Genomic DNA, 12,777 nt, shown 5'->3' on the forward strand with positions numbered 1-12,777 from the left:
AATCTCTCCTCGGTCAATCCAACTTCAACTCAGCTGCTGAAGTGATTGTCTCAAAGCAAAAATCTGACCATGTCTCTCCTTTCTTCAGTTAACTTTCTTCCCTCTCCATTATTTTCAGGATCAAATATAAAGTAGTACAGTGTCATTAAAATCTCTTTGAAACCTGGCCCCTACATGCATTTCTAAACTTTCTAAGACTTCATCCCCTTCCACACCCTTTGTAATCCAGCAACATTGTCCTGGTTGCTTTTAGTCACAGATGATATTGTCTTCCAATTCTGTGTATTTGACCTTGTTATTCTCCAGGCTTGCAATGTTCTTTGCCCTTTCTTCTATCTCCTCGCTTTCTTGGCTTTCTTTAATACCCAATTCAAGGCTACCTTCTGCAAAAGGCCATTATTGGTTTCTCCCTATCCCCCTTCCCTTTGTGATTACTTTTCACTTACTATATACAGACATACACAATAATATATTTATATCATCAATATATGTATATCGTTTACATATGAACATATATGTGTGTATATACTATATATATATCTCTATATCTATATGTATATCTTCTTTTCCACCTCTGTCTCTGCCTCTGTTTCTCCTCTTCCTCTCCCTCCTTTCCTCCCTCCTATCTCTGTCTGTCTCTCTGTGTGAACGTCTCTCTCATACAAAGTTAATTTCATAATGTTTTTCTCATTAGATTGTAAGGTCCTTAAGAGCTGGAGCGGTATTGCTTTGCTTTTTTTTTTCTGTATCCTTAAGGGCTTAGCATTGAGAATGCTACATATTAAGTGCTTAATAAATAATACTGTGGACTTAGTGACATGAAAAGCTTTGAAGGTGTGCAGTCTTCCACTTTGGCATTCCTACCTAATCATAAGTTCCCCTCTAGATAACTGAGACTTCACTGTTTCCTTCTCCTGGCTCTAATAGGTGAATCTTTTGACTTACCTAGCCCAGGCCATCCAGCCATTTCCTGACATCTGCCCCTCATTCCATCTCAATATTCTCTATATCCATTCTCCCTTTCTAGAACTCTATTGTCTTCCTTTTTTTAGCATGTAAATTTTTTGAGGGAAGGGACTATCTTGTTTGTTTTTTTATGTTTGTCTAGCTAGGCACAATGCCTGGTACACATCTATCTATCTATCCTCTATTTTTCTATCCATCCATTTATCCATTTTTCTTTTTATTCTATGGCAGATGGCTTTAATTTCAATAAAATCAGTCATTATTTACATTTCCTTGCAAAATAGAGTTTGGGAATTAAAAAAAAGATTTTGGAACAGGTGCTATATGGAATGTGATCAGGAGGCATATCTGAATAAAAAGATTAGTGTGTATTAGAGAATACTCAGTTCAGATCAGCTAGCATAAATTGTATCCAACCTAGTCAGCATGGTTTTTATGACTCCCTCCAGTAGGTTTCTTAGTCTCAGAGGGTTGAGAATTAGGAAGGTGCAAGGGTGCAAACAGCAGGACAAAGCAATACAGGATTCTTTACATCCTTTGTGCAGAGATTTTTATTCATGAATAGAAATCATTTCCTCCTTGATTTTATGGCTCAGTTATTTTCGGTCATGTATTGCTTTGTGTCCTTACTTGGCAAAGGTACTTAAGTGGTTTGCCATTTCTTTTTCTAGCTTGTTTTACAGAAGAGGAAACTGAGGCAAACAGGGCACAGTGACTTGATCCGGATCACACATCTAGGAAGTGTCTGAGACCAGAATTAAATTCAGATGAGTCTTCCTGACTCCAGGCTGGATATTCTGTCCTGCACCACATATCTTTCTTGATACCACCAATCTCTTGATTCTTTCTGAGTTCAGTTTTATTGCCAATCACCATATTAGATCTTAATGTCTGTCAATATTCCACCTCAGCAGCTAGTTCCTATTACAGAATAATCTTGTTTTTAATTGTATATTTTGTACATATTCATGTGTTTTTATTTTATTTATTCCAATATAGTAGCATGTAGTAGGTATTTATCTTGAAATTATACTTTGTTATGGTTTCCCAATTATCCTCCAAATTAGTAACTAGATATATAGTCAGTGTAAAGTAGCAATAAATAGGAATTAAGAGTATAAAGGGGAATATAGAAGCCACTTATAGAAAATGCCTCCTAAATTAACTAAGGCACCATTATATGTTAAATTAGAAGCAGCCATTTAGATCCCTATTTAACTGTTCCAGTAATGGCCCCTCAATCAATAAGGTGCAGATAATCTCTGTATATAGTCAGAAAAAACAGAAAAATATTATGCTAATAAGGAATTATGCATAACTTTGAGATGAAATTGATATGTAAATGAACTAGCCCAAAGTGGGGCAAATAAAAGTTAAGCTGCCATTCTAAGCCCTATAAAAATTAAACTCCCAAAGCCTGCCCTTTAATCACTTCTCTACCTGCCATGGCTCTATGCTGTCCCAACTCCAATCTGTTGTTATATAAGTGACTCTATAAGCACCTCGCCCTTCCCTCTCTTCCCTGTGTTGCCTCTCTCCAATGCTTTTCATGCTCTATCACAAGTCATCTTTCTCTCTGCTCTCTGTACTCTATTCAAGTGTCATTGATACATCATTATTCCCTGCTTGCTGCCAGCATGAGCTTGGCCTTTGAGTATACAAAAATGGATCTTTTTACGGTCTCTTTTCTTAAATCATGAACTGATTACACCAGGATTAGGAATAATTATTCAAAGCCACACCTCTCAATATGCTAATGAGGCACCATAAATCTACTGGGAAAAAGAAAGGTAGACAAAGAGAGACCTCTCCTCAGGATTGAGTCATGATAGAACAAGGCTTAATAAATGTTGGTTGACTTAAGAATAGAGAACAATGTGGTGTTCAAATTATTGCCATAATTTTGGCATCAAAGGCAAATAAAAATGGGCCCCAGAACAGGACAATGAAATCTTTGGCTTGTATAATGACTTTAAAAAGTACATGTTAACATTATTTATGTTCTATATTTATTTTGTTAAGTATTTCTCAATTATATTTTAATCTACTTTGGGCATCATTGAAACCACATGTTTGAAACCTTGATTTACAGGTTCAAGACTCTAATAGAAGGAGAATAAACTGGAACAGGAATGGATTAAGGGACTAGATATTATATTTAAGGCAGAGGTCAATTTTAGCAGGAATGGAAGCAGTGAAAGAGGTGGAATGACAAGATTTTGTAGTTAGGGAGGAATTTTTAAGTTCTGATGGGAAGTGGAACACTTTTGTTTGATGGTGAAATAAAAGATAAGATTTCCCCAAGAGACTTTTGAGTGGAGTTGAAGATTATAGGAATTAAGGAGGCTGATAAAGTAAGAGATACCAAAAGCATGACTATTAAAATATCCAAGGATTACCATAGGATAATGGTGCAAATTAGGATGTTGAGTCAAATGAGAAAATCATTGAGACAAATATCTTGGAGTCTGGTAGAAGAGATAAGGATGTGGACAAGATGATAATCTGATGAGTGGACTTTGAAGAAGTTATTGAGTAAACACAGAAAAACAAGACCCCAGAAAGGTCAGAGAAAAACAAGAAGTATGCTGTCATGTAAGTTCTGGGACTTTCTTGGGAGTTCTGCTTCTCCTTGTTCACCTTATCCTATCACAAATCACGTTCTTCTAAACTACAACCTTGGATTACCATCACCATCCACTGACTTAGCTACTATTTAAATGCTGCTGAATGGAACTGGAGAAAATCAAGAAATTGTGCTGACGATGCACTACAAAATTATATTACATAATCTCAACTTGGCCCTTACTGTTTCAAAGCAATATTTTTATATCACCCTAGTCGATGACTATTTTACTCATCAAAAAAGACTTTTCATCCTTCCTCTAATTTATTATGCCTCTCCTCCCCACTCTCAGTTAAGAACTTTGTTTGCACTTTCCCTGCAGCCTTTGATACTGTAGATCACCCTCTTTTCTAGGTTTTTCTGACATTGCTCTCTCCTGATTCTGTTTTCCTGAATGCCTCTTCTTAATCTCCTTTATTGGATTGCCATCCAGATTATAGTTATTAATCATGGGTGTCTCCTAAGGCTCTATCCTAGGTGGTCTTCTCTTCTCCTTTCATGGTATTTCTTTGGGTGATTTCATCCATTCCTGTGGATTCACTTATTATCTCTATGCAGATTCTCATTCTTTCTTCTCCCCTCTAATGTCATACCTCCAACTTTCTACTGGACAATTTGAATTTCTCTTGTAAACATGTCAAATTTAACATGTTCAAAACTAAATGTATTATCTGTCCCCAAATCATCACTTCCTCTAAATTTTCTTATTACTGCCAAGGGTACTGCCATCCTCTCAGTCACCAAAGCTCAACACTTTAGTGCATCTTCAACTCCTCATTCTCTCTCACCTTTCATTTTCAATCTATCAAACCTTATTAAAAGTCCTGACTATTAAACCTTCACAGTATCTCTGCATTTATTCTTTCCTCTGATCTTGACACCATCCTGGTCCAGGCCTTTATTATCTCACTTCTGGACTACTGTAGTAGCCTACTGACTGTAGTCTTACTGCCTCAAGTCTCTCTATACTGTAACTCATTCTTTATTCAGTGACCAAAATGATTCCAAACCCAATAATCTCCTGCTTTCCCCAGTAACCCAGTTTATGCTATCTTGGATTTCTCTTTTCCAAACAACTGGTTTCCTTGCTTCTCCTCTTTCCTTCTTGTATCAGGACCATGGTGTTCCTGACATCCCTGGGCCTAGAACTGTATACATTTGGCTGCTTACCACAAAAGGTTGGTCTGTTTTGCAACAATGGGAGACTCATTTATGCAAACTGATTTTCCAATCTCTCCTTTCATAGAAATTTTATTTCACTGCTATATAAGTATATATTTTTCTTTGCTTATATAAGCTTTTTAAAAAACAGGTTTTCAAGCTTCTATTAAGGATTTTGGTATTTTATTTTTTCTTAATTTTGGGGAAACATTGAATATGTCATATAAGAAATAACCATGTTCATATTAATTTTTAGGTACTTAGGTCCATTGGGGTTATAAGAGTTCAAAGTAAATAATAACTGAGAAAGACTATTTGTTTTTACTCTATAGGTTGATTTTGAATTTTTTTCCCTGATTATTTGGCTGAGTAGAATAGATATTAAAATATCCTCTAATTTAGTTCAAGTTAGTTAACACCCCTTTTGCCCTCCATGAATTTAGGTCCCACAAGCAACACCAAAAATTGATAGGTACCCATGCATACATGCAGGAGTTTGTTTTATTCTTGAATTTGATACCAGGAATACCATGAGGTTTTTAAACACATGTGATTCCAATTTTATTTAAGCTTTATTTAGATTCTCTGGAGAAAAATAAAGAAACCCTTCCCCTAGCTTCCTTCCTTGCAACATTTATTAAGCAATGACAGGCTTCTAAGATGCTGTGCTGGGCAATTTGTTTCAAACCTGCAATCTTAGATTTTCATAGCAATAGCCTACACCTTTACCAAAACATGATATTTTTGTTTAGCTTTCTAACCCACACAGTATCTGTGGCCCCAGATGTCTCTCCTTTCCCCAAATCGCTAATCTTAGGCACCAAGAAGAAAAGAAGGGTCAAAATCAGTTCATCTAAGCTGGCATCCTTGTATTAAAATTTATCAGTGCTTCCTGTTTCCCCAGAGAGAATCTTGGGCCTAAGAGTCTCACTACCTGGGTATTACCCTACCATTATTTGCAGTGTAGTCTTCCATAATTTTCATCACTTTTCTGGGTCTCCATTTCCTCAAATTTTAAGATGTAGGGAAGGAAAAACTAAATTCCCTTCTAAGTTTATTATTCCACATTTTTGAGAGCTTACCAATAGAAAGCTGGTAAACAATCCCATCTTGATTCTGACTAGATAAAACCTGATTGGGAGATGATGGAACCTCATTTGAATTTGCCTAGTCTCTTCTTCCCATTTGTAAATGAGTATCTTGCCATAGATGAACCATATCATATTCCTAACAAAGTGATCACTTTGTAGGAAAGCCAGTTGTATGATTTACCTTTAGGTTCCTTAGCTAATGTTACAGATTTTTAGGTGCTTGATATTCTGTCAGTCCCATCACATTCTCCTAATCGTCCAGAATGAAACTTATGAGTCATCAATGTCCATCTCTCTTTCATCCTAAGCATTCCAGTCTTAGGCAATATCAACTCTAAAACTCTTCATGATCTCCAGTAGATTCCCATTGTTTGTAGGATTAAATCCAAAGTTTTCAGTTGTCCATCCAACCAAAGTTCAAGGTTCTATTCTACTTTTTTTAATCTATTCCCCCAATATTTACCTACATATATTTTCCTCTCCAACCAGATCAAGCTCTTCACTTATTTCTTAGCTCAGCCTACCTTGTTTTCCACTCCAACCTTTTGCTCATTTTGTTGAATTGGCTTAAGCTACCCTTCTCATTCTTCTCTGTCTATTTCAATCTTTTCTATATTTCAAGATTGATCTCGTGTACTACTACATCTTCTCCATGAGGTCTTCCTTGCCTACTCCAATTAAGACTGATCTTTTTCTGGTCTAACCCATTAGAACACTTATTATCTATAAGTAAAAGTTAATCATAACTGCTTCTTATATTTATTTAATTATTCCATAAGTGCATGCCTTGCCTTCTAAGCTAGACAATGAATTCCTAAAAGGTAAGAATTACATCTTAGTGCCTCTTATGACTAATCTGGTGTTACTTACATAATAGAAGCTTAATAAGTGTGTATCATACAGACATTAATCAAGTAGAACCAGGCAGTAGACAGGTTTCCTGAGGACTGCTGATTTGCATATTTTAAAATGGCCTTAGAGTATGACTTGTAGGTAAAGATATAATCAACAAAATAGTTCTCCAAGTTGATAAAGGATAGAATGTTAAGCCACACCTATGTAGGCAGTGCATGGGGAGAGCTCTGTTTACAGATTATTAGTAGTCATTGCAATCATTGATGTTGCCACTAGTTGTTGGATATCCTTTGCAATATCTTGTTCTAGATGTACAGAATATTTACAGGCATGGTCATTTTGCCAGATGTCAACTTAAACTTTTGCATACTTTCTCTAGTTATCATGACAAGGAGATTGAATATGAACAATTCTTTTAATTTTCCACTAAATTTGTTAGTAAGAGAATTTATCATAGAAATATTAGCTTTTTAGAGGATTTTAACATATCATTTTAGTTAATTAAAATAGAAGACTTTTATATACCTTTATAAAAGACTCTATATCTTTATAACACTAATGAGACCAATAATACTAAGATCACAAACTGTACTTTACAATGTTTTATCCCACGCTCAACAGGTTTTCTACCTTAGCAGAACAACTATATTATTGGTCATTCAATATGGAGTAAATCATTGTAATTTCTTTAAATTTGCTCCTAAATGTGGAGCATTGTTTGAGTTACCTGTTAAGCATGTTTGATTAATTTTATGCTAATGAAGCACAATATATCAGGTTTTATTACTAAAGTTACTAAGTAGAGACTTTGGACCAATTAGAAAATGAAAATAAAAATTCCAGGTCTAAGAACAAAGTATTTATGGAAATGTGTCCATGTTAGACACAGAATTAAGCCTGCTAAAGTTTTACAGTTGCCATGCTGTCTAATGTTTTTTGTTTAGTTTGTTTTGTTTTGGTTTGGAAAATACTCTCCCTCCCCCAAAACACATTGTTCTTAAATTTTATTAGACCTTGATTACTTAATTGAATACTTTGCACTTACTAGGTAAGTGTTAAAAATAAATATATTATATAGCAATACTCAAATTCATGCTTCTTTTTTCTCCCTTCCTGATTTCCTTTTTTCTCCTGCAGAGAGAATCACAGTGAAATTGAAAGGCGTAGGAGAAACAAGATGACCCAGTACATCACAGAGCTGTCGGACATGGTTCCTACATGCAGTGCCCTGGCTCGAAAACCAGATAAGTTAACCATTCTGCGCATGGCAGTCTCACACATGAAGTCCATGAGGGGTACAGGAAACAAATCTACTGATGGAGCCTATAAGCCTTCATTTTTAACAGAGCAGGTAACACTATGCCTCCCCCCTTTTGTAATTTTATTCTCTTTTCAAGCAATTTTCATATGTTGGAGCAAGAAAAAGAAAAAATGTTATTGACAATATTCCTGAGCCCTGTCCATAGTTATGGAGAAAGGGTGGGAGAGAAGCAATTAAGTGTATAGGAAGAAGACAATCCAGAGAAAAATATAAAAGAATAGGCAAGAGACAAGAAGAGAATTAGGTTGGAGTAATATAAAAAGCCAAGGAAGAAGAAAATTTAAGAAGATGAATTTCTCAATAGTTTCAAAGGTTATTGAAGAGTCATTAAGAATTAGAACTGAGAAAAGGTAATGGGATTTAACATTTAAGAAGTAACTAGTAACTTTCTGAAGACAAGTTACAGGGATCCAAGCCACATTAGAGGAGTTTATGGATATTATAGGTTTATAACATATATGAGTTATTGTACTTCATATAGGCATGGTATTTTTGTACTAGACATTTAACAATAAATGTTATCTATAAACATATTTATTCTTTACCTTGATCAATACAAGGTAAAAACAGTCTCTATGAACTGCTTATAGACAGAACCTTTGTGTATTCTGTATATAGTCTAGCATATTAGAGTATTCAATAAATAATGAACATTTGAATAAATATTTAAGGAGTAATTTGATTCTTTCTTGGCTAGCATTTTTAGTCTCTTCCTGTTGATTAGCTTTTGTAGTCAAACATACTCAGTCTCTACTCTTTTAAAAACAGCCACTACCACCACTTTCTGGAGAGTTTTATGTGTTTGTTGGTTTTTAGTTGTTTCAGTCATATATAAGAATTCACGATCCCTTTATAGAGTTTTATTGGCAAGAATACTGGAGCAGTTTCCCATTTTCTTCTCTAGCTCATTTTACAGATGAGGAAACTGAGGCAGACAGAGATTAAAGTGATCTGTTCAGGATCACACAACTAGTGAGTGCGTGAGGCTTGATTTGAACTCATATCTTCTTAACTCCAGTGCTCTATCCAGTTTGATACCTAGCTGCTTTCATGTGACTTTACTGTCTCTTTAATTGTTCAACTTATGTCTGAAAATTTTACTTCCAAATGTTTCAAAGTACACCATTTTCTCACTATCTAGAGTAATGGAAAGGACTTTGGATCAGGAAACAAAGTACTTGCTCCTTCTATCTTTTTTTGATACTTAACCAGGTGGCTTCTAACAAGTCACCTTTCCTTTTGGTACTTCAGTTTTCCCAACTGTAAAATAAGAAGGTTGGATTATTTTGTTCTTTCCAGTTCTCAATCTTATGTTTTTGTTCCCTTAGAATTTTATTAATACTACCAGACTCCTCAAACTAATTTAATGATCCATAGACACAATCAAACTGTAGTTACTTAATGAAGAGTTTAAATTCTTATTGATGGGGAAAACTGTGATCTATATCTTTCGCATGTCGAATTTAAAATGAAGATGGTTGCCAGGTGGAGAAATGTCAATAGGCAGTTGAAAATGGAATATTTTGATGAAAGACTGAGGCTAGAATTGAATGAAATTTTGTCTTATGGGAACATAGGACACTGGACTAGGACATGGGAAATCTGGTTTTGAGTCCTTTTTTATGTGCCTGATTAAGTGACTTTCGGTATATCACTTAAATAAACACCCTACCTTTCTGCTTCCTTTATCTATAATATCAGACATATTCATAATAGATTGTTTCTGGTATCTTATTTTAGCTTTAAAAAATTCACTATTCTATTGTCCTTTTGAACTATTTATTTAAATGTTTATTGTTAAAGATCTTTTCCAATATTTGTGTTTCAAAACTAAACTCAGAGAGATTAATTGACCAAATTCATAGGACATAGACTTGCCTAAAGCCATAAAATTAGTCTGTGATGGTGCTGGTTGGGCTCAGATTTTCTGACTTCAACTATTTCATCTCTATGACCATGGTTGGATATAGGCTTTGGGAACCATATATGATACAGTAAAGATACAAGAATTTGGATGGGCTAGAATGTGAGACTAAATCTAATAAAATGAAACTTAATAAAGCAAAATTTAACATCTTATTCTCAGGCTCAAAGAATCATCTTTATAAGTGTAAGATAAGGGAAGTATGGTTGGGTATCAATTTTTTTTTCTGAGACAATTGGGGTTAAGTGACTTGCCCAGAGTCACTTAGCTAGGAAGTGTTAGGTATCTGAGGTCAGATTTGAATGCAGGTCCTCCTGACTTCAGGGCTGGTACTCTATCCACTGCACTACTTAGCTGCCCCCTTAATTTGTTTTTAAAAAGATCTTGATACTGCAGTGGACTGTGTAGTCAACACAATGTGAATCAACAGTGTGAACTAAAAAAGCTAATTAAGAGAGGAATTATGCTCAGGATTTGGGAAGTGATAATCCCTCTTATAAAAAATGGGATATTGTGTTCAGTTTTGGGCACCTATTTCAGAAAGGATATTGATACCCTGGACAGTGGGTATGTCTATATGTGTAGGTGTCTTTGAGAATGAAGGACAGTCAACATGTATACATATATACACATATCTATAGGCATACACATATATTGCATACATATTAAACATTTATATATGTATTTCATATTATATTATGTTAATTTATATTTTGTTGTGCTATGTTACCTTTATATTATATATTAATGCTAGCATTTTAATATCACTTTAAGTCTGAAAAGTACTTTACCAATATTATCTCATTTTTATCCTCACAATAACCCTGGAAAATAAACATTATTATTCTCATTTTACATTTGAAGAAACTGAAGTACGTAGAGGTTAAATGATTTGTTCAGGATCACATAGCTAAATAAGTGTCTGAGGCTGGATTTGAACTCTAATCTCCCTGACTCTATCCAGCATTCTACGGTGTGCTACCTGACTGCCAATATGAGAATTTGTTAAAGGAATTCCTTTTAGTTTTCTTGTTTTGTTTGGGGTTTTTTGTTTCTTAGTTGGAGGAAAAAAAACATAAAAGGGATGTGATTGCATTCAAGTATTTGAAAGGCTGGTTCATGAAAAAGGGATTAGATTTATTTTATTTGACTTCACAGAATAGATTTAAGCACAATTTAGGTTAATTTAGGTTTTATGTAAGGAAAAATTTCCTCACAATTGGATCTGTCTAGAAGTAGAATGGACTGCCAAAGGAAGTAATGGGTTCCCCCTTATTAAAGACCTTCAAGCAATGGCTAAATGACTGTTTGTCAGGCTTGTTGTATTCTTTGTCTAAACTGAACTAGTATAAATTGAACTAGGTAGCCTCTGAAATAAGAATCTAAAGCTTGTACCTATGAGAGGATTATTTGAAATCTGAATATGGTCTCAAATGAATATAGAATCTGAAATAGTGTGAAATGTTCTTTGATTAATTGTTGAGTCTAGTAAGAGATATAAAAAGTAATGATAAAATGAACCCTTTTCCTTTTTAAAAAGCTTATAAAAAACCTCCCTTTTATGGAAGATTTCATGGTGCTCCAGCTTTAAATATGTTTCCCTATGAGGCTTGCAGCTACACCAGACATGCAAGTCTCTGACCTCTATTCCTTGAATAACTAATTTATTTAAGCAGGCAGTTCCTCAAAAGAACATTCAAAATCTTTGTTGCCTCTTCTAATATCAATTGGCCTGTCTTTGTTTCTGCCTTAGATGCAAGATGTAAAATATAGCCAGATGTCTTATTTGTTAAAATAATGACTCTCCTTCAGTAGTAACATTGTTTGAATTCATACTGCATATTCCTACTGATCTGGAACCAAATACCATATTTTACATAATTATAACTTCAATTAGTGCAAATTTGAATTCATGCTCTCACTTCACAGTGATCCATTAGTCTCACTAACCTGGACCGGGCAGAAAATCTGTAAGCAATACAGTAGTAACCAAATAAATACATTTTAAATTAAATCGATAATCTGGTGACTTTGAAATCCTTAATCACATTCCTGATATAATATCTATCAACATATAGAAAAACTAGTAAGGTTCATTTGCACCTATGTTGTCTGAACTTCTTAAACCAAGTAACAGTAACTTCCTTACCTTGCATTAGGAAGGAAGCTGCATCTCATTCCTCTGCTGTTTAGACAGTATAAATTGATTTCATTGGAATTGATTTAGTGCCATTCAACCCTCCCTAAAATGATGTGTAGCATTCTACAGCTAATTGATTCCACACAGCTTCCTGCTTTCAGCTAAAAATAGCTCTGCTACTAAAACCTAAGAGGCATTTTAGGGTATGTGTTCCATTTCTCCAGGTTTTATCTACATGAAGTGGTGATAGGAGCTCTAGACTAAAAAATCAGAAAAGTCAGTAGTCTTGGCTTTTCTGCCTGCCTGCTGAGTGAGCTAGGAGTGACCTTCCCAGTCCTTCAATTTTTCAAACATAAATTGGCAGCCATAATATGACATAGCACTCTTATGAAAATCAGATGAATCTTAAAATGGCAGCTCTGAAAGAAAACTTTGAGGTCATTGAATCCAGTCAGTCCCCTCATTTTATTACCCAGAGAACAGACCAAGGAGGTGACTCATCCCAGTCTATATAATGAATTAGTGGCAAAGCCAAGATTGGAAACTTAGGATCCGTAATTAGAACTGGAAATGATCTGAAAGATCATCATGTCCAGGCATATCATTGTCAGGTAAGAGGCACCCAAGTCCTGACTCCAAATCCTTCTCTTTACCCATTCTGCTGCACTGCCTTCAATGGCAGAAAAGGCTCTT

The 12,777-nt window shown here is 34.9% G+C and overlaps 1 protein-coding gene across 3 annotated transcripts in view; it reads left to right on the forward strand.

Annotated features, from left to right (window-relative positions):
* ARNT2 (aryl hydrocarbon receptor nuclear translocator 2) overlaps nucleotides 1–12,777 on the forward strand; it is a 258,328-nt gene that overhangs the window by 92,319 nt on the left and 153,232 nt on the right. For all 3 annotated transcript variants that reach the window (XM_074295242.1, XM_074295240.1, XM_074295241.1), the window contains one exon: nucleotides 7,837–8,050. In XM_074295242.1, coding sequence (XP_074151343.1) covers nucleotides 7,837–8,050 — 214 coding nt within the window. The remainder of the gene's footprint in view (nucleotides 1–7,836; nucleotides 8,051–12,777) is intronic.

Source organism: Sminthopsis crassicaudata, chromosome 2 (assembly GCF_048593235.1).
Source record: "Sminthopsis crassicaudata isolate SCR6 chromosome 2, ASM4859323v1, whole genome shotgun sequence".
Taxonomy (NCBI): Eukaryota; Metazoa; Chordata; class Mammalia; order Dasyuromorphia; family Dasyuridae; genus Sminthopsis; species Sminthopsis crassicaudata.